The 23132-nt window shown below is 39.6% G+C and overlaps 2 protein-coding genes across 4 annotated transcripts; one reads left to right on the plus strand and one right to left on the minus strand.

Annotated features, from left to right (window-relative positions):
• Positions 1–408: 408 nt before the first annotated feature.
• RB195_004595 (uncharacterized protein) lies at positions 409–12892 on the plus strand (the record flags this gene model as incomplete). Of its 2 annotated transcripts, XM_064182512.1 has the most annotated exons (28): positions 409–466; positions 1158–1339; positions 1575–1653; positions 2220–2274; positions 2329–2410; positions 2476–2618; positions 2686–2894; positions 3062–3140; positions 3664–3835; positions 3910–4050; positions 4109–4277; positions 4337–4445; positions 4964–5336; positions 5802–5990; positions 7087–7264; positions 7414–7536; positions 8619–8756; positions 8810–8961; positions 9399–9619; positions 9692–9830; positions 10214–10333; positions 10426–10557; positions 10749–10838; positions 11155–11265; positions 11345–11435; positions 11562–11763; positions 12482–12628; positions 12808–12892. In XM_064182512.1, the coding sequence occupies 28 exons, from the start codon at positions 409–411 to the stop codon at positions 12890–12892; spliced, it is 3969 nt and encodes a 1322-aa protein (XP_064033779.1). The 2 variants fall into 2 exon arrangements, with proteins under 2 accessions (XP_064033779.1, XP_064033780.1); XM_064182513.1 differs by lacking the exon at positions 409–466 and having other exon boundaries at positions 1202–1339.
• Positions 12893–14475: 1583 nt separating this feature from the next.
• On the minus strand, positions 14476–19600 carry RB195_004596 (uncharacterized protein; the record flags this gene model as incomplete). Of its 2 annotated transcripts, none has more annotated exons than XM_064182515.1 (17): positions 14476–14643; positions 15217–15339; positions 15409–15487; positions 15571–15665; positions 15730–15819; positions 15875–15937; positions 16072–16175; positions 16260–16356; positions 16448–16553; positions 16619–16735; positions 17150–17284; positions 17372–17466; positions 17526–17641; positions 17711–17825; positions 18025–18149; positions 18258–18338; positions 19501–19600. In XM_064182515.1, 17 exons carry the CDS (start codon positions 19598–19600, stop codon positions 14476–14478), a joined length of 1809 nt encoding a protein of 602 aa, XP_064033781.1. The 2 variants fall into 2 exon arrangements, with proteins under 2 accessions (XP_064033781.1, XP_064033782.1); XM_064182514.1 differs by lacking the exon at positions 19501–19600 and adding an exon at positions 19051–19117.
• Positions 19601–23132: the final 3532 nt, after the last annotated feature.

Genomic DNA, 23132 nt, shown 5'->3' on the forward strand with positions numbered 1-23132 from the left:
AATTAAATCGATCGGGCCCCTAAATTCTAAGCATTAGTCTTAGAGGATCTATGACATGTAAACTAAAGTCACTAAGAGAAAAATGTAAGTTAGAGCGTCGAGAAATAAGGGCGCCCGCCACTAAGTACCCCCTCCCCCGACTTCATTTCCCCCTAGGTATGTTTGTCTAACACATTAGAATACCCACTAAGACGAGATACAGTAGTTTGGATGTGAATTCCCGACCCGAACCTACATTGCTATCTCATTCCACAATTTCAGGCAACAACACGCGTATGTACGAAGATCGTTACTCTGCAGCTTCGGCGTAAGAGGCGTGGTCTGCGGTAGGAGCGTGCGTGTGTGCATGGATTATCCGGTGCGATTCATCCGTTCTCTCTACGTGCATTCCCCGTTGTGCTTGGTAGTATGGTTCATCGAATAAACAGGCAAACCAAGAAGGATGGTCAGGATATTGCCTCTGGAGGTGGGTGGCCACCGGATCGACTTCACTCCAGGACCTCAGAAGGAGAGAACTGCGGAAGAAGATCAGGATTCAGGATTAAAAACTCCAATAAAAGCAACAATGCGCTCTTTTCATGAATATCTCAACCGTAATGTGAGTGAATTGTCCCTTTAAGACATAATTTGCAGGTCTCCAAGGATGTCATACGCGTGTCCTGGGAGATTTTTTTTTCCTCAAGGTCCAGATCCGACTTAGATAAAAATCCTTCTAGATATTACGTAATTCTTTAATCGTGGTTGTGGTTCTGCCTTTGGTTTTTGTTCTTCCCACCATTTCCTTGTATTTTCTTGCTTTCACTGGGCTTATTCTTCACTGAAAAGTTGCGCAAGTCGTAATTTTATGGTATATTTCCATTTATTCATCTATTCGATTGGTCTTTGAATCAATGCTCCATTTTTTTTGTTTTTCCTGGATCTTGTATCCACTTGTGAAGTTCTAGAAATGATTCCTTCGCGCCTGTACTACTCATTGAAAAGAAAGAAGATCAGCGTTCATTTTAACGCATTCATTCTTATTCTTCTCCAATTAAAACGTCAAGTTACCTACTGCTGCTTCGTTTTCAACCACCACAATCTTTTTTCCTCCTTTTTTTCGTGCTCACAATAATTTCACTAGCGTTTCGCTTTCAATGCATATATGATTAACATTGCAGGAAAGTGGATTAAACTTAAATCCATCATTTTGCCAGACCAAGTTATGGTCTTAGCCGGAGATCTGGAGGATGGGTTCGACTTGGACAAAATTGATGCAGAAATCAAAATCGAGAAAATTCGACAAACCGCTTCAAAGTTGTCATGGGACGGCTTTCAACAGGCTCTTCGTAGAAATTTGATGGTTAGTTGAATTTTGTCGACGGCCTGGGCTCTTCTCTATTTAGGAGTTGTTTATTTAGAAAGTTCTGCTTAATGTGTATGCTTAGTAATTTTGGTAGCAAATGAGATGCGTCATTTTTTTCAAACAGCTCCTTTGCTGTCATCATCCGGAGCCTTTATGTTCATATATCCACTGATTGTCCATCATTTACGTTGAGTATGTATTGATACTTGATTATCAGTAGATTTTTTTTCAGGAAAAACGGTTCGTTTTTGATACTGAAGGGCGTATAGATCTGCTACAGGCTATCTCTACCATCCGACGTAATCTCCCCGGTTAGTGTTTATTGTTCCTAGTTTTTTTGCTTAACCGGCTCCTTCTTCTTTTAATTGATGTCAGTTAGAACGAGTACTAGAGATTACATAAGATGAATCCATGTTTCGATATATAATTTTGATCTGCAGTCTTTTCTGATCGTGTTCTTACTATCTAAATCATATTTGTGGATTTCTAATCAAGACTTTTCTTCTTAAAGGCTCATGCACATCACTTGCAATCATTTAAAAAGATAGAGGAGATTAAGCAATTCGAGCTTAAAACTGTGCTTGTGTTATTTCAACGTATTGTTTTTTTTTCTTCATGTGATGTGGTAAACAAAAACAAGATTGAAAAACGAATTCTTTTGTTCCATTTTTTATCAGCTTCTAAAAAAAGTGATAAACAGAGAGAAATAAGGCACGTTTGCTTAATGGCTATGTAAATTTCCAATTTTAGCTGTTTTCAATACTTTACACATTCTTTCTCTTTGCATGTTTTAAGTGGTGTTGATACTGAAGTGGATAGAATTTGCGTCTTTCTATTATTGATCATACACTGAGCCATATTTCGATATTATTTTCAGTTGACAAGAATGCTGAACTTTCTGTAAAGCTGAAGCAGCTATCCGACAGCTTAGAGTGGGTCCATTTTTTTCCTGAGTTCTTTTTCTTTTACTGAAGCAACAACTTTAGATGTTCATTGACATCTCAGTTAGGCGTTACAATTATGAAAAATGTAGACGTTTCACTGGAATTCTCTCACGACGGCGACGAAGTATGCACTATTTACTCTTGATTTTCATAACTGATTCGGCGTCGAACCAAATAAGAAATATTTAGGTCACCTCGTGCAAAATCGGATATTTTGGAAAACAACCGGTTGTCTGTGACGAAGCCGTTGAGCTGATACGAGCTGGAGAATTTGGTAAACTTCGAAGCAAGATATTTGCAGTTCTAGCAACAATTCCAAGCAATATGACTGTGTATGGCAACTATCTTTTGCCCACATTTTTAAATGTATTGTCCTGCTAACTTCATTCTCGATTACAGGGCAGAGAGGAGCTTTTGTGTAAATGCCCTCGATTTATTCGAAGGGTTTCTCTTGTCGTCAAGCCGTGGCAATTTTTCTTTTGAAGCGATATCCACTCTTCTTCATGGCCTATTGCTTCCTAGAACTCCTCTGAGACCTGCTAGAATCTACTACACCGTTGAGCCGAGCTATATTGTTACGACACGAAGAAGACAATTGGAGCTATCGGGTAATATATATTTTCTTGATAAACTTTGAATGAATACCGTTATATATTACATGATACGATAGAATAACTGATCACTGTACTATTAATGCTATTCGTAAATGAAATGTTACAACTTGAAATGATTGAAATTCCAAAATCTAGTTATTCCGTCAAATTTGAGGATTTAGACTTGGACAATCTCGACTACATGGAACTTTCGGTAGTTTCGATTGACAAAGAGATTCAAATGCCTGCAGGAGACGTTCGGTCAGTTCCCAAAATATCAGCACATTTGGATTTTCCAGCTCAAATTATGCGAACAAAAAGACCCATTGACAAGATCTATTTTATCCCTTTTCTGATCTAGTATGTTCTATCGTTACGAAGCTAACTTTTTGTGGATCATCTGAAGCATATCCTCTTTTCCTTTAGGAGTGCCATATTTTGCTCTGTATGTTTCTAAGAGAGCCATAAAAGAGAACAAAATAAGACACATCTTATTTTTTATTCTTTAGTTATTTTACTCCTTTCATGGAGAAATTATTTGCTACTTCAGCTTTTCTACAATAAATTCAACATATTTCAAAGCTATCGAAGTTGGTTCTCCTTATGCATAAGTCGTTTTCTAGACTTTTTTAAATATAAATTTCTTAGTTTCTACTTGTCATAGGCCAGTATATCGTTCATCAAATAGCACTTTGCGATTGACTGTTGTTGATTCCTCTCTTCCAACTTATTTCTCCATTTATCTGGGTTATGATTGTCTTCCTGTAGAGCAATATGTTTCCAGCAACCCATGGTCGTCGTTATCCATCTGCAAAGCAAGCCTTCAACTTCATTTTTCCACGCCGATGCTGTTCAGCTACGGTATGTGGCGTCGCTTGGAACGACATTTAGCTAGACCAGCTGCTGTGAAAGAAAACGTTAATCTATACCGATACATGAGCGGTTTCAAATTCGAGGTGAGTTTTCGACGAAGCTCTATTGTTGCTTCGTGTTATCTTTATGTTTCCTATTTCTGATGGATATCGCTTAGGAGCCAGAGCTTGTGATGCGCACATGTTTACCAGAACCGCATCTTCAGCACTGGTACACAGTAAATACAACTTCACTCCTAGACGAGAAGGACTGCGTGATTTCTGACATTTGCATTGGAAACGGAGCGGATTTGGCGGAGGCATGAGTGATAAATGTCTCTTCCAATTGAATTCCCTTCCTTTTAGTAGTTGTTTAAGGTTGTATCCATCGTAAGAGCTCAAGCTATTCATAATAGCCTGTGGGAGTCTCTCCTTGCTATGAGTACCGGGAAATGGAAGAAAGGTCTGGCACATGTTGACATTCGAATAGTTCCCTCTCCAGCTCGTTTTGAACTATCGTTGTGTGCGGAAAGCAAGATGTACCTAAGTAAGTTACATCCATCTTTCCTGTTAGAAAATAATCCTGTGATTGGAAGTATGTTTAAGTTCGTATCGAGCTGACTCGTGAATTCGAATGGATCGGTACCGTGGAGGATTCGGATGGCGAAAAAGTTAACGTCGAGTTGGACTCTTTGCTCACTACTAGGATTAATACGTGAGTTCTTTCTTTTTTTTTTCAAAAGATTTTTCTTTGTAATTCTCCTAAGAAACTTTTGTCCTATCTCGTTTGTCTCGTTGTAAAATGCAAAAGATTGGCGAATGCTGACACAGCAATAATTCTATTGAGAACAAACATTCAATCACTCTAATGAAGTTATTATTCCTGTAGAAATTTTCGTTCGTAATTCTCTACTTCGACAGTACATGAAGCAGAGTTTTGGTTTTTGCTTCTTGCATCATCAATTGCGGTCAAACCTACGATCACGTCTAATTTTAGATAGCAAATACTTTGAGAATTATTGATACTGTTCAGTCGAATATAAATCACAATCGCTTCAATCCTCAAGTTTAGCTCGTATATGGTATCTGATGCATCGCTATTTGCTACACTTGTATGCTGATCATTGCTTGCACAAAATACCCTTATTCTGTGCACTTTTTCTTCTTTTAATACTTTGCATTAGTGTGACTCATTTGACGCTTATTCAGTTTTCAGAAATACGATTATTTCAGAACTCGTTCAATACCTGTCGCTTTGGTTCGCGTCTTCAAGGAACTCGGATGTCAAGGTGTTGGTGGTGACGCAGAGAACAGCTCAAACACAGTGGAAGTTGACAACGAGACAAACATTGTATCAAATATGGATAAAGTTGGCACTGCGTGGTTGCCAATGTTGAACAGCAGGAAACAACAGAAACAGCGTCGACCATCTTCACCTGAATTCACCTACGAGGTGCATTCAGTGCCGATGGCAACGCGAGGCGGACTTCTAGCGTCCTACAAAGAAATCACGTGCGAGTCTGGCACTCGTCTTGCTGCGATCGCTCGAGCAGAGGCGCGCACACAACGAGTGCAGTCTGATACCGCTCTAGCAATTTCAGACCTGGTACGAGTTTTAAGATGGAAGTTGGTGGTAAAACCTAGATCATCGAGGTGATCACTGTTATGTGTCGTTGAAATTCATTTCTTTTGAGAGACTTCTGCCATATGCTATAGAAGAAAAGAATATCCTTAAGGATAACGTTTTAGTTCTACCTGTAATAGGATAAGAGTACGCTGTTGATGTGGAGGTAGCTGTTGGTTTTCCTGGCTCAGCTAGTAAGATCTCGTGAATGACAAATGCAGTGATCCTCGATGATTTGAAATTTACCAATATACACTGGACTACGGTCACCGTTATTGCTAGACTGTTTTCGGCATCATAATTGAAGCAATTCGTAATCATAACTAACAATAAAACAATTAATGCTGTAAAATTCCCGAAAGAACATCTAGAAATGACGGTTGACGTTGAAGTGCTCTATGCATTGTAGTGCTGGGCTGGTCGAGATTGAAATCATATGTCTTACAGGAAGCAATATGCCAATTGGCTGACTTTGAGGATGACGACAGCAAGACATCAACACCGTCGCTAACGGCCAGACCCTCGACCAGCCCAGCACCACGACCACCTGGTTGCATAGGTGGTAGCAGTGTTCTCGGCCCTGGTAGCGGTGTCCCACAGCTTAGCCCACTAGAGACGGCTCGATTGAACATGAAGGTGAGTGGACATCTATAGTGGCAGTTGAAATATAAATATAAATGTCTATAGTGGTGTGGGATAGTTGAAGTAATGGAATGAGAATTTTATAGGTGAACAATTTGGATTTAATACATTGTCTTGGAACTAATCTAATGAAAAAAAAAACAACAAAATAATGCGAATGAAACTACGATACGAGAAAGGGAGAAAAGATTGAGGACGGTTTAGAAAAAAGAAACTGCAGATATTACACACCTAGCTGAATGTAATTGAGAATTCATGCAACCAAGAATTATGTTACTTCTAAAATATCTTTACGAGAGTACCCTTGAAGATTCCGAGAGGGCTTTAACTGTAGAAATGCTTCTTTTTTATTATTACCTTTGAGTTAGTCCCATCTTTTGAATCATCATAGTTCAAAAACGATATTTTTGTCACGATTGAAAAGACGAATAGATTTTGAAGAGAGAATGGCGGGGTTCGTTTTTTTTTTTTCTTGTCGAAATATTCACTGATGTAGTCACGGTGTTTATCATCGTGGCTCTCACAAGGATCCAAAACTTTAGTGGAACAATCAATATGGCATTTATCATATCAACGAAGACGAGCCTATACTGTTTGTTGTCCATATTTGCGAGAAAAATGAAATAAGCTTGTGAGAAACATATTCACATTCTCTGTATATTTATCAGATTACGAGGCTTTTTCTGAAGAATAAGGAACAACTACACTGGCATTAAGATGGTAGTGTAATATTACAAAAAAAACTTGTTCTTCGCAGAAGTTCTTTGTTACAACTTGTTACATGAAATTGACATAATTTTCGTTCATTAAAAAAATCTGCACCCATCGTCTATAGATTTAAGCCAGTCCACTCATAAGTGTTTTAAAAATCATGTATAATTGCATGACCTTCTTTACTTTAATGAGAACACTAACTTATGGATGAGTTTAGGTTAAATACTTTGTGGAATGTTTATTCGCCTAATTATCACTTTAATTGCTAGCTTTTGCCTCGAATTAGAAACTCAGGATTTCCTTCGACAGATAGTTTTTCCCGTTAGGAAATTCTCCATTGATGTCACATTTCACCTCGCAATAATGCTAGCTTTAGCACACTGTCAGTGCTGCAGCAGCAGTCGGTTTGGCATCTGCGTCCACGGACGTTTTCGAGTTCGCCGATGATCGTTCAGTTGGAAGCAGTTCGGCTTATCCGTCGCCTTCTCCTCAGTATACCCCGTTTGCATATGGTGCTGTGGGGAGCCCCCTTTCCGGACAATCCATCAGGGGAGGTGAGTGACTTTTTAAATGTTTTTTTCCTTTTTTTTCAAAGATTCTTTTCGTTTTATAGATCGTAGAAATACGAGAACAGCTCCTGAACAGCAATGTTTTATCAGTCGTTAACAGCTTTCGCAGATTACGCTTTCCACGACATTTTCAGCTCCGACTAAGCGTCGTCCAAGGGCTCGTAAATCAGCTAATATGGGTGATCGAGTTGGTGAAATGTCGTCTCCGACCGTGAAAGATCCTACAATAACAGGTCTCGGAACTCGAAAACCAAGAGGTAATTGATTTTTACTTACTTTCATTTTCTAGTTCGTAATTTCTAAGCTTGTTCATTTTCCTTCATTTTTCCCATACACAAGGGAAACGACTATAGTGATTGTTCATAAATGCATAATTATCTTGTAAATATTTTAATCACTCTGTGACTTCGACACTCTCTTCATCCATGTTTTTCTTTCCTCTTTCAATCCCATTTTCTTCCGCTATTATCCGAGGTGCTACTACTTTAAAGGCATCACCCCATCTGGTGGTGCTGATTTCGGGTGGAGTATTCGTATACGGGATGGAAGACTACGGAGAGGGGGGTGATACCGTCCATTTCTTCCTAATTGTCGTAAAAAACGGCCCGGAAGATACGGCTTCAGGCGTTTTGGCGCACTATTTTCTACAGGGAGTTCGACTGGAGCGCGCCAACCTTGTGCGGCGCCGCATCTTCTGGGCCGTTTTTTACGACAATTAGGAAGAAATGGACGGTATCACCCCCCTCTCCGTAGTCTTCCATCCCGTATACGAATACTCCACCCGAAATCAGCACCACCTCAGATTCGTGGAGTGCGTGACTTTATTTTATTGATTTTATTTTTATCGTACTATTACGCTCCCCAGTACTTCTAATCGTGATGCGTTTCGTAGACGAAGGCAGCTATAATCTATTTGCTTGGACCGGTGTTTTTTTTTCCAGATTTTTATATCATAGCGCCTACAGAGTTTTCTGATTCTAAGATTATCCATATATAAGACTATTTTATTGCGTTTTTAGTCAAACAACCCCCTCCTTCGACATTAAATGTGACTGGTATTAATTGCATTTGATTAGTTCACGACGGTAATGTGATTAATTACATTACATTGCTACACAACTAAGTAGCAATCTGTGATATTTTTCTTTTAGGGCAAAACGAGGAATAGGTGTCCTTGTTTACATCCAACTCCTTTTCTAATATGATAGCTTAACTTATTGAAGTCAAATCTGTAAAGTCATATGAATCCGGATCTCCTTCTTCTGCGTGTACTGGCGATAGAAGAACGCTGCTTAGAAACGGATTATCTGTAAATAACAAGAAAAAGTTGTGGTTGCAGGCAAAACAGGGGTTCGTCGTCCACGTGGTTCTCGAAGAGGAGCTCTAGCAATGACACATGCCGAATTAGAAATGCAACAACGAATGATTCCACCATTGCAGCGATCGTATAGTGATTTCGAACCAATGACCAGTACGGGTAAGCTTCTTGCTGTACTTTGATTAGTCTCTATTCCAGGTTTATGTTTCCAGGATTAGTTGGAACACCTTCATCACCATATGTGGACACCGAATCGGATGATGAATGTGATCCGCCACCACCACCAAAGACGTTGACGATGTTCCCGTCACCAGCAGCAGGTCAACTTACAGCTGCCTCTTCGGCGGTTAATAGCCCCTCGCATGTAGGTTTATTCACATAGGAAATGGATAATTTTGCTTTGATTCTTAGGATGTCGCGTGGATTTCGACGACATTGGTGCCCCTGCCCTCTAGTGTTGTCCAAGTCCACAAAAAGTAGTTTTCTTTCGCAGCTACTCAGAGCAAACTGCTCCGATTTATCATCTCTGTGTCTAGATGCGATGTTTTTACTTTTTTTTTACTTTACTTAAATTCACGAACTATCGTATTACCATCGAGCTCTGTTCTGGTCACAGCAATAATCTGCAAGAATGATCAGAATTCCCATGTTAATTATGAGATTCTCTTAGAGAGTGTTTGAGATTCTAAAAGTATAGTTCATATTTCTTGAAGAAATTCCTTTCATGGATAGTCATTTTAACAAGCATTTCAACTACTAACAGGGGAATTCAGTTTGCACAAGTGTAAAGTGTTGTTTCAGTCGATGAGTCCCTTGTATACGTCCGCCAGCACTCCATCCACTACTGCCGTCCATCCTCCCCCTTCACCGTTAGCAGCAGCGTCGCCGTCAGTTAGTCAGCCAGCTCCACTCCCCTCACCTCGTGCGAATCAACAAAGGAAAAGCCTTGATGTAGTAGTAGGAAAACTAAAAACTCCATCGGCACCACAATCAACTCCTCCTGCAAAAAGAAGCGTATTCAGGTGCGTGGAATTTGGTATTCAGCGTTATTTGTTAGTATTTTGTTTTTATAAATTCATCACCAAATATTCCAGTGATCTCTATGACGACGGCACGGAATCGCCTCCACCGGCTGAGGAACGCATCTCGGCCGCGTCAGCAGTACCGTCGACCACATTTCCAAACACGACTATAAATGCGTCTCCAATCCCACCTCTGACCGTCACCGCTCCGGTGAGATCATATTTCAAATTTCATTTTTAAGTATTAGGTCTCCCCGCTGTTTGTGCAGCAGAACAAATTGACAAGTGATTGTGCGTGTATACACGTTTGTCTTAATTTAAATATACTACACACACTTCTGTTGTAAACAAGAGCATTCTCGTTTAAAGTTTCACTCTTTATTCGTCTAATTGGGGAGAAAAACTGTTTGTTCATTCGTTCTTGGGAAATCGGTCCACAAAAACCGCTATTTAACATCTGGTTGTTTTCATCAATGTACAGTCACTGCCCCGCTACCACCTGCGTCGATGTCCGTTTTTCATAGTATTTCATAGTTCTGCATTCTGTAATTATTGCAAATAGTTTATTTACGGGTCTTAACTATCCCTTTGTAGGCGGGCACATCATCTCCAAGGGTTTCTGAACCGCTACGAGACCCGTCAGCATCTAATGACAGCTCTCAAAATACAACACCAACAGTGAAGATCGAAGGCGCAAGCAAACTGATTTTGAAGGTTTGATTGATAGTACAACGCTTACGAAGTAGAATCTTTCGAGGATGATCACCACTATTTCGTTCTATGGTCACACTACCGTAATTTTTCAGATTCCGAAAGTACCATCAAGGTCATCACCTTCTGTAGAAACTCAAAAAACGAAGTCAGTTCCCATGCAGGCGATGCCAAAACTCGAAAAGCAGGAAAAGAAAAGAGATAAAGAGAAGAAGGAAGGGCATAAGGTGAGCGGTTTATCTGCGATAATTATTTCCCATTTGAAAATTTTGTTTAAGTTTCAATAATTTCTTACTTCTACTTTATCCTTCAATAATTTCTTAGAGAATTCCGATTTAATTGATAGTCTGACAGAGCTACTGAAAATGAAGGCAGATAAGTAATTTATTCCTCACCATGCTTATTTTTTTTTCTACAGGAAAGAAATAAGGAGAAAACCGATGAAGCTAGAAGACAAAAAAGAAAAGCTGAAGGAAAGGAAAAAGACCGTGAACACAAGAGACATAAGGTTGGTGATCGCGGAAATTCCCGCTAATATTTTGGGGTTCATTCAAAATTTTCTCTTTCGCATTACTTCTAACCATTAGGTTTCTGTTTTGCGGATAGTGCTACAAAATATACAAGGGTACTTTTGTGAATAGGGGCGAGAGGAACGATGAATAGACACTGCACCGCGTGACTCAGTGTCATGTGACATATGAGAAGTGGGATATTTGCTTAGTAATTAGGAAGAAATCGTCTGACGTCGTTTTAAACCCTTTGATAGTTGATAATTAGTTTTCTTTTGCTTAATTTGTAGTTCAGTAGCGTCTATTATCTTGCAGACTGCTGTATCGTCGTCGCAGTTTGACTCGTCCGGTGGTCCTGCTAAGACTTCAGGCGCTCCGTTACCATTCGGATTTGTTGGCAGTTTGAAGAATTTCAAAATCCCCAAGGTTTCCACTTTCATAATTTTCAATTCTTTTCTTGCTACGTTCTAACTCCTATTTCTTCGATAAATGGTTCTTTTTTTAGCGAGAAGAAGTTAAAGAGAGCCCAAAGGAGAAGGATACAACCACTGCTGCGCCTATTCAACAGGTCCAGCCCACACCTGCCCCTTTATCAAGTATGTGTTCGCATATGTTGTAACAAATCTGCATGTATCTTCAGTATAATTGTTAGAAAGAATAACTTGATAGTGCCGCTAAAGTTGTGGTATATAATACCGGTAGCTGTATACCAGTTATCACAGCTCCTACTCCGAATCCGCCCCCACTTCCTCCGAAACCATCGCTGCCAAGGAAAAGTTCCGTCCCGATCCCACCGCCACCAATGATTCCATTACCACGTCAACCGTTGCTGAGTACGCCACCGACTGGACCATCATCCGGGCCACCAATGGGTGTTGGACCACCACGGAAGCCACCACCAATTCCTGACCATAGGGATAGGAGGTGAGAAAAGGTCCTTTTACTTCTTAAAAGAATCATCTAAGCGTTTTTCTGATATTTGGAAACATTTTTTTCTTGATTCATGTGTATGAGTATTTGAATGGCGCTTTTGTTCCACATACCACAATATGGTATGGACATTACAGAGCAACATTACGGAGCAGATTCCGTAATGTTTTTTTGGGGATAATACTTTCATTTGAAGCTGAGACTTACTTCGAGTAAAAGTAGGTAGATCTATTAATGTTCATCCAGAATTGGCAGACACTTTAGCGGAAAAGTGGGGCTGGTTGATTACCTGATTTCGATCTATGCTTTCATTCATTTGGAAACCAATGAAGTTTGTTATTTAACTATTGCGACTGCTTGTCGAACGCCTAGCCTCGGGATGACGTTCTTCATCCTGATAACCCTGGTTGTGCCGACTGTAGACTGGAAGTGGAATTCGGGAAGCGATCAATGTTTTCGATTTTCCGTCGCGCTTAATGGAAAAGCGATAAGTCGGCCTTGCTCCGCTTTTCATGTAGCTGGCTCGTAACTACTAACTACGCTACTTTTAAATAACATTCCTTCTATCTCATGTGCTTGTTTATTTGGAACAGACTGATTTGCGCTTCCAGTTCGTCTGCTTCAAAGTGCTTTTAAAAATACTTGTTTATTTTTTCACATTCTTATATTTGTAACATATAATTTCAGACATGTTAATACCACATAACTTCAGGCCTTCAATGATTGGAGCGCCACCATTTCGTGGAATTACATCTTCAATACCATTACCAAAAGGCCCTCCACCCCCTCAGGCTACACTATCATCTGGAGGAGGAACATGGATTCGACCACCATCACATATTCCTACTCAAAGTATAAGGTACCGTCCTAAAGGGTGTTCACAATTTTTGTGCTCAGTATACGAAGTCGAATTGAACTGTTTAACGGGTTCCACATATTAGAACGGCAAATTCTCAACGTAACTGTATATATCGGGATTTTGTTCAGTATGGGAAAACGCTTTCAACTTTTTTTTTTCGTTCTACTTCCCTTTGTCAGATCTCCTTCACCGGATCCGAATGCGATGCAAATTGATGACGATCTCAATAGTCCAGAAGATTCATTACGTATAGCAGACGATTAAGTTCTCACTAAGCTGTGCTAAAACCACATGTTGTGCACACAAATTCAACGGGTAATTGACGTGAAGTATTTATTTAATACACATTTTGTTTCTGTTTTATATGTGTTTTGTTGTAGGTGCTGGTTATTCACTTGTGATATTATGACACTGATGTACAAAATTCTAGCATATTTCCCTCAGCCAAAATTGTGGTATAAATATGAGACCTTTCTTCCTGGTGTTGGCGTTTCATGACTAATCTTGATAGTTTCAAAATTTGCTCTACTTTAAAAAACTTAACTCGATTACACCACGTACATATTTTTGGAATGTCAAACCATGTGTTTTCAGGAGGATTTCTAGCATTTTCAATAACCACTTTGAACAACTGGTTGGATTTCCGATGATTTATTTTCTTGATTCAAACATTTCTCAACACTTTTCTTACTCAATACAAATATTGCTTCTATTCAAGTATTTGTGTGAAGACCAGAGTCTCGCTAGTGTCCTGCTTTCAGCACAGTTCTAGTAACTCAGTTCTGAACTTACGTACAACCGAATGAAAGAACGTCATATACAGTCGGATCAACAAACATAAAGCTTGGTTCAATTGCATAAGTGGTCGAAGGGTAGAGTTAGCGGTTGGTATAGAGGTGGGATTATCGCGAATTGTAGTGAATGAATGGTGCTAGCAAATGCCCCTAGATCCTAACCGCTGCACTCAACAGCATCGCTTCAAGTGCAGCCGCTTACGCAGCTTTATGCACCGAGCTTTATGTTATTTTGACCCGACTGTACATGTCTAAAAACAACTCACTTCACGTGTTTTACCTTTTCACACTTCTTTTTTTGTGCCAATCTCGTTGGCTTCAAGTGAGTCTATTCATTCCAAAAAATCTAAATGTAGAAGAAGTTGTTCTCCAAAGCACTTCTGATTGTGCTTTCTTCGAAGTTACACAGATTTTTTCCTCTCTCTCTCTTTCCTTCCTTTTACAATTTCCGTTCTTGCTACGATATTACTCGTAATACAAATACTAACTGCTACGATATTACTCGTAATACTCGTGGTTTACAAATTTCTTATTAGTCCAAGTCGCGCAAGTTTACAAGTATAACTTTTTTAAAGTGAAATTCTACTGAGCATACATCCTTTACTTCATTATATTGAGGCATTGTTTGGAAAGACAGTCGCTGGGAAAGAAAACGACAGAATATAACTAGCAAATGTTCAAAGTAAAGAATCGAAATAACCCTAACGACTTTCAAGAGATCATAGCAATAACATGAGTAATACGTTAACTAGCGAGCGAAAAGAAAAGTTACAAACCTTAGAAATATAACACAATTACACACTTCACCACCGTCAGGCAGTAAAAATCAGAAATCTACTTATAGCACATTCAAGAGATCCATTGCTCTGCAATAGATCTTGTATTAAAGAAGATTGAAAATCTGCAGCATTGCTGACATTAAGCAGCATTATTCTTCAAATTAAGTACATCAAAACAGGAACAAGCTCAAAATATAATCCTTTTTAAAATTTGGTCCCAAAAATGATGAATTATTCCTTACATATTGCATTTTTAGTCCCATACCTTCTTCCTCTAACTGACTTGGTAGCTACGCGAACGTAGAACACGAGTCGTCGATGGGATCCCTTCGCGTTTACGCCGATGTGAAATCTTTTTCGTTGTGTTTAAATTTTCTTCCTCCTGTACTTCAGTTTCCTTTAAGATCTCCCGAGGCACGAACGGTGTCGTCAGTGAATCGTTCTGAAAAAGGAAGCAGCATGCAGGGCAGGGATAGGATATTACATGCATTGAAGGATAGTAACAAAAGATAAACATAGTCTTTGAGCGCACGTTGCTAGGACTGCCTGAGCATTAGTGTACGAAATATTAACATAATATCCTATGGTTTACATTGATCATAAAGTACAAATCCTTTTAGGATAGGAAATAATTGTAGTTCAGTTATAACTAACAAGACTTTATATTTATTATCATTCTTTTCTATTTTTTGAAAATTAAACCTGACATAAGTGTTCTGTCCAAGAATATAAAGAATTCAAATGTAAATGAATGAAAATCTGAAATCTTGAATTTTAAACTTCTCCAAACATGCGGGGACGTGACTCATGTAAGTATTTACGAAATCTCCTATCGAAAATCCTGATATTACATACATCCTTCAGAAGAAGCTGCCTTCAATAGGATATCTTGACCACATCCAAGTTCTATAGGAGAATCGAAGATTAATGCAAATTTTAGAACTAGCTCAAGACACTGGTTTTACTTTATTTAAAAATTTATAGAAACAAACAAAAGTCATTGAGTTTTCTTGACCTTTGTCGAGATCAACGGTTCACGGAACTGGAGATCTTTGTTCGATTTTGGTGAGGTTTGTACAGTCACCGTATTCTTCTCTGGCGAAATCGCTGAAGTTTGTCGAGCAGCACGACGGCGAACCTATAGCATAGCACAAAATCCCAGTTATGTCTTCAATTAAAATAATAAATTGATCAGAGAACAACGTACTTTTATAGGATCTACTGGAGTTGATCCAGAACATGCAGCCACTTGATAGAAGAATATACCGAAAAGAATGCAACACGACCTGAACAAAATACAATAACAACTAATAACAAATCAAATTCAAAATAAGTAATAAGACGAAAATGAAAAAAGAGACTCTCTCACCAGATCACCGTAACATACTCGGCTCTATTTTTGAAGTCTGTTCCGCAAACAGGGTAATATTCAAGAGGGAGCATTACACCAGATCCATCATCCTGCTAAAGTTTCACGGAAGAAAATCTTAGAAACTCTTATATACCGCATTAACATAGAAGCCCTTGCCTGCTTCGGGATACCATTGGGAACACAATGGAAATCGAAGTATTTCTCGTCGTACTTGGTCGCGCAGAGGTATTTCTCTCTTTGAAGTACCTGAACTACCTTGAACTCTATATTTCTATCAACAAACAAAAAGAAGATAGCTTACTGATCCAGCAGGAGTGTGGACACTTTCCATTTCTTTACAGGGCCCAATGGCTTGATGAAGACCCTAAACAACTTAGTGGTGGTAGTAAAATTTCCATAAAAATTCGCATGAGTATTAAAACTACTATTCTGAAATATAGATAATTACAAACTCAAAACAACAACCTAAAATCATTGTAATACTTGCTCGAAAATTACCTCGCTAACTATATTAGCTGGATCAGCAATGATCACTAATACCATTAAGAATATGTACTGCAGCGTGATGGCGCATGACAACTCGTCGAACCAGTAGCGAGAACCTGAGAAGTTGTCGAAATCTTGGGTATTCACAAAAAAAAAGGATCAAAACTAGGCTTTACTGCAACAAAGGAAGGGAAACGAACCCCTTCTGGCATCAGAGTCTACGTTATTCCTATCAGCTACAAACACTAGCAAAGTATAGAAGGCCAAGAACAATATCGTGGCAATTTCGGAGTGCACCTAAGTATAATCTACCACCATTGCATGTGTTTCGGGAACAAAATCAAACGAACACAACAATTCTAGTACAAGTATACCGGAAAAAACTTACACCAAAGAAATCATGCAACGGATAGTACAGAAGCGAAAATTGAAAGGTTCCAAGCCAGAACGAGAGCACGCCAGCCAAAAATGAGCATATAATTTCTCTGGGGAACCTGCAACGGTCATCTTCAATTCAAAAAGAAGAAAAAAACTATGAGCTTATGAAAAATTTGCATACTTCATCCAATCGTATTCTCTTTCCAGGAGCAGAAATCGTGAAAAACGAAGAAGCCAAACAAATGAGCAAACAGTTGCAGCATAAAAGTAGAGCGATGTCCATGGGACCCAGAACATTCTGAATTAGTCGATCTCCTCTAACTAACGTGCCTTTGATGCCGGAGAACTATGATTTTTGTGAACGGCTAGTACGCGAAAACTAAAAAGAGAGGGGACGACATGTCACAATCGATCCCTTGGCTCCTAGCATTTCACTTCTGAAATTATAGGGCCTCGTTCTATAGTCTCCGAAAAGGAGGCTCAGTAATAAATAATAATAATAGTAAAAAAAAACGCTAGGCCCTCAACGTACACTGCGTGCTCCAGTGAACGGTGAGAGCGTCCGATGATTCATAATTTTCCTTTCATAACTTGATTATTATGAAATGCTATGTTCTTACATATGTTGTTCTCCTGATAAATTTTAAAGTGAAAACTAACTATTTCATTATCGCCTCGAAAACACTTGATTCCAATTAGTAATAATACAAACCTCTCCTTAATGGTTGGATCAGTATCATGCCAAGTCCACCATAGCATCTTAGTTCCTAATATACGGAATGGAAGAAGGAGCATCACAGCACTAAGGCCGGCAGCTGGTCCCTCAGCCCACCACGGTAAACGCATTCTTAAAGGAATCTAACATCTAACACGGCCTACTGTCTAACATCTATTAATAAGCTTTTTGAAATCGTTGAAAAAAAAAACTAATTACCTGCATACAAGGACATAAGACGTGTACACAAACAAATGGTGGAAACCAAACAAACAGTACAGTGGAATTCGCATGCCAAAAAAGCTGAGAACCCCCTGAAACGATGCTCCACCATTACTACTAGAAGTAAGGAATGAAAAAAGGAGTTTCATACCTGGGCATGCCAGGCTAGATTCAAATCAGAGACCGACAGACCAAGACTTTCAATATTGAACGCATATATTGTTGCCGCTATCCATGTATAAAGAAAACGACCACCATGACGATATGCTAAGAACAATCACAAAATAAAACAACGATGTCAGAGAAAATAAAACTATCTAACAAAAGGAAACTCACCATGTGCAAACGTTAAAGCACAGAAGAACACGTAAAGAAGTTCAGCAACAAGGAAATAAGGGTTATTTCCCAATAACTTCACAGGACTTTCATACTTACAGAACCAATCCGCCCACTGCAAATCGAAATTGAAAATATGCCGTTAAAAATCACATAAGAAAGAAAAAATCAAAGAAAAAACCGAACAAGAACGGTATTACCACACAGCTTTCATCTACAATCTCTCGAAAAGATTATTCATCTTTAGAGGACAAGAGAAACACAAAAAAAGACTGCCAAGTTGGAGAGGACATTGAATTTTCATTGAAACTTGCCTGAACAACAGTTAACGCCTTCTGTCCAATTCCCTTTCTAGCTTCAGGCGTGACGTCGAAGGGCAAATTGGCAAAAAAGTAGCGATCTAGTAAATAGTCCATTGAGCAGAATCTGTCACTTCTCCCTAAATGAAGAATTCTACAGTGTGGATAAAATTTCTGAAGCATGAAAACAATTTTGGAAGGTTATTGAAGAAAACAATGGAATACAAGAGGAAAACATCAACACTCACGAAGATCACACAAAAATGGATCTTTTAAAGGCGGAACAACTGGATAACTTCTTTTCACAAAAAAAATTACATACCACCTTGCTGAAACAGTTAATTCAAAGAAGAACAACAAGTTTATCGCATTAGGGAATGTAATTCTAACGTACATGTTCAAAAATGCTAACGATACCGAAAGGTAGAGAGAAAACTACATAATGTTAAAGAAAAACACTAAAATATGCAATAATTCAAGTTGCGAAAAATTCGCGGCACAAATGCTTCCGTGCACTTTTGGCGGTAATTTCAAAATAGCTCATCCATTTCAGGCTAATCACAATCCAAGCAGCGTTGGAAGTGTATTTATGTAAGGCTACAGCGCTTACATAATTAAATGCTCTTCCTCACAGTAGTGTTCCACCAATTTTCAACATATGAGAAAAGGAGACATGAGAAAATACATAAAAGGCTGGAGTGCTTCGTGTAATTATTAATGAGGACGTTTTTACCGAAGAAATCAAAAACTGCCATCAAATTGCTGGTGCAGACAGGGTCAGCCTAGCGAAATGACCGAATGATAGCATTACTCAAATATTTGCTGAGTACGATCAATACATAGAGTCATCGGGCTGCCAGATCTTCACGACCTGCTCTTACGTACCACAGATCACCAATACACATCAGAGTGGTCGAAGTTAAGAAAAGGAAGAAAAGTTCTTTAAAATAAAACTGAATTGAAAATTGACTGAAATTGAAGTTGATTGAAATGAAAATGGACGCTAGAAAAGATGCTGGAAGAGAAATAAAAAAAGCCTGCCCTCCATTAAATTCTTGAGTCCTGAGTAGGAAAGGCTACTGAAAGCAAACGCAGAATCTTTGTTCATTGAGAAATACAAATTCCAAACGTTAAAAAGTTCTAGTCGGATGTCTTTTAAATAAGAATAATAAATTCCAATATTTTAATATTTTTCTAGACCCTAACGAAGTTTCGATCAGTGGTAACGACTGATTTATCATTATGTTCCATTTTTCAGTCTATCCACCGTTGTTTTGACTTTCGACAATAAGCCTAGAATGAAAATGGACCTTAAATCATCATTTAATGGCAATAATCATTATTTAATGTCATTATCCAAGCACTTTCCTGTCTCTCCACACTATAATCTAACAAAAAACTCATCTCTAGAGCACAGATGGACTTAGACTAGTCCTAAAATTTTCAGATCCCAGATACGTAGGAATCGAGGGGAAGGAAACAAGCATCTACTATGATCGAGTAAATACAGCATAAAGCTCGGTGCAGCTGCGTAAGCGGCCGTGTACGGAAGGCACGGTGGAACTGCCGGTGTGGATCCAGGTGGGACCATCACGTACTGCAGCGATGAGTGGTGCAACCAATGATACCCTTCGAGCAATGATCCTAACCGGTGCACTCCACCGGACTGTTTCAGCCGCTTACGCCAGTGCAACGAACTTTTACTCGTTTTGACCTGACCATATCAGAAGCATCAGCAAACAACAAACAACACAGCATCAACAATATTACGAGCATTGCTACTAGTAATGTTAAGTATCGTTAGGGGAAATGTAGTTGGAAGTGGGGGGCACTCTACTGCTTCTGGGTGCTTTATCCTCCTTTTTTCTTTCTTTCTCTCAGTAACTTCAGCTTACATGTCACTGGTAGTCTAAGACTCATGCTTGCACCTTAGAGCCCCCACTGACTTGGTTATTTACTTCCAGAAATAGGAGTGCGATTGAGTGTCCTCGTCGTCTTCCCCTCCCAACTACACTTCATCCGAATCGTGAATACGCGAGTTCAGAACCGATCCAAAAAATATGCCAGCGGTCAAAAAGGTAAGATCTCTGTATTCTAGGATGCTGAGTAGGAAAATTCGGTAGCAGCGATAGCAGTCAGAGCTGTGGGACCCTCGGTTAGCTCCACCCTACGACTGGAAAACACGTGAAGACTGGTACGGTTCAGCAAGCGCATACTCACGCGTTCGGTGTTTTACATTTGCAGTTCGACTACAGGGATGCGTAGGGGTCCTAGCTTGATCGCAGCCGCCAGCTCGACCGTGCCGATGTAATGCCTGAGCGACTGGACTGGCTCCAAGCTTCACTTCGTTTTCTCCAGTCTGTACTTCCAGAATCGGCTGCGGTTGAAAAAAAGCCTGCTCCGGAAGTTTCCACACATTTTCGCTTCAAACGTAACTAGCTACGCCAAATTGCACCATAAACTGGATAGCATGATATGTGGTGCATTTGGCCAGTAGCACTGGAATATGCTAATGCTAAAATCGGAATATCTCGCGATTTACTGAAAATGATCGCACCTCAGACGTCACTCATGCAATTGAGCTTCCACTAAAAATCATAATTGTTCCCAACCATACGTTGTATGGGCATAATCATCTACTCAGTACTGTAACAGATGATGCGTTTAAAGGTATCGACGATGTTGGGATCTCTTCTAGACATTATATAGTTCTGGTTCGTCAATTTCTTCTTATACTGCATTTAATTATAACAAGATTGAGGAACGAAGTACGATGCAGAAGATTGGAATGACAAGGATGCAAGGACGACAATGACAGCGAATTTTGAAGGGAGACATATTGGACAAAAGTAGCCTTGTTTATACTTGTTTAAAACATGTCATTACTGGTTTATGAATATGTTACGTACATGATAAAACGAGTATTCAGTCTCGCTGGGCTCCCACGGCGAGATTGAATACTCGTTTTATCATGTGAGTAACATGTTTTATCATGTACGTGACTTACTCCAGACTGCTTACGACTGATGACGTCAACTATAGCCATGGACTTTCCTAACTATCGATCGACGTCACGTCGAACAAGTGGGCGGGAAATGAAGCAGCAGCGACTAGTATAATCGGAAAGGTTGGCTGCACTAAGGGCACTCTGGTGAGGACGGTGCTGCCATCGCTGCTATTGTCTTCTAAACACTTATGTTCTCGAACACAAAAAGCGACGCAGAAAAGAAAAATCAGAAAAGTGGATAATTTCACTTCCAATGTTTTTTTTTTCTGAATTGGCCTAGAAGGTGCAAGTGTGAAACCTATACTAGGAACTTGAACCTCCGAATAGTTAGGTTGGTTTAGTTCCTAGATAACTGTAAACAATAATCGATTATAAACATCATGACTTGATGGCAGCGTATCACGATTTTGACGGTGATGCGAAATCCACAGCACAGAGCGAGTGATCGAAAATCAATAATGTCTTTTCACCAGGATATTCAAATTAGGCAGATGAATAGACTGCTGAGAGGAAAGAGAAAGTGTGCTCAGAAGCTAACGTGCTAACATAGGGAAGCCGTGGGAACTAAAGTGATTCTCACGTCGTCATACACTGCCTTTAATGTGAACTTCCTATAGGGATGCATATTTGGTCAGCGCTTCTTCTTACTTAGTCCTATTCACTTCTTTTTTTTGGAGAACACTGTTATTGCGCTGATTTTTCTTTTCAAAGAAATCAATGTGAACTACGTGGAATCCAGAGACGTTAACTATTTACGGAATCATCATGAAAAAAGGACTCAACTCTTTTATTACTTTTTCCATTTATTCTCATTCTAATATTTATTCATTTCACTTGTTTTCTTACTACTTGCTTCTTTTGAGTACGTGTTCCTCAATATTGCAGAGATATGAGATGTAGATTTTTGTCTTACAACGATTTACAATAGATTTTATTCCAAGACAGAATTGTGTCCTTCACGTTTTGTGGTCATTTCTTATTAATGATAATAAAGAGAATCTCATAAATCCATTGGATTTATTAAGAAATGACCACAAAACGTGAAGGACAGAATTCGGTCTTGGAATAAAATCTATTGTATTTCGTTATAAGACAAAAATCTACGTCTCAGATCTCTGCAATATTGAGGAACACGTACTCAAAAGAAGTAAATAGTAAGAGAACAAGTGAAATGGATAAATGTTAGAATGAGAATAAATGGAAAAAATAAAAGAATTGGATCCTTTTCTCATGATGATTCCGTAAATAGTTAACGTCTCTGGTATCATCGACCCAGACGATAGATAAGGAGCGTATAAAGTACCGTTCGCTGTTATGGTTATTTGCGCACACAACGACTTGTACCGTCCAAGGGCAGACAACGCTTCATTCGATCATATTGCTGGCAACTGTTGCTCACCTATCATGGTATATAATAACGGGCTTATTCTGTCACGTGTGTGTTGTGTGTGTGTGTCTCACGAAATTCAAAAAAGGGGTATGACGTGTCCACCGGCGTCGAGTTGGTGCCTCGACGCTAGAAAGCTATAAAATAGGGTGCGACGGGTCCACCGACGTCAGATTGGTGCGCCGGCGCCAGATACCTACAGAGAGGGTGCGACGGGTCCACCGGCGCCAGATACCTATAGAAGGGGGTGCGACGGGTCCACCGGCGCCAGAAACCTATAGAAGGGGGTGCGACGGGTCCAACAGCGTCAGATACCTATAGAAGGAGGTGCGACGGGTCCAACGGCGTCAGATTGGTGCGCCGGCGCCAGATACCTATGGAAGGGGATGCGACGGGTCCACCGGCGTCGGTGGACCCGGTCATTGATGCGCAATAACTCAATCATTCGGTCATTGATGCGCAACAACTCAATGTGCATGACGTAAAAGATAAATGGTTACAGCCGTTTCATAGCTGTGACCACTGGGCGCTTTGCTCTTCACCTTTATGACTCCTCCGTGTGCATATTTCCTTCTTCGTTCGCTTCAAGTTGGTAGCATACCGTTCTCAGAAAGTGGAAACACGCACGCAAACGGCTGCTTAAATAGTAGCAAGATGTTTACGTGATCTGACGTGGAACGTTATCTTTATCAGTAGGATGATGTCTTTCACGTCATTTTATGTTAAAAC

This window comes from Necator americanus, chromosome I (genome assembly GCF_031761385.1).
Source record: "Necator americanus strain Aroian chromosome I, whole genome shotgun sequence".
In the NCBI taxonomy this organism is placed as follows: domain Eukaryota; kingdom Metazoa; phylum Nematoda; class Chromadorea; order Rhabditida; family Ancylostomatidae; genus Necator; species Necator americanus.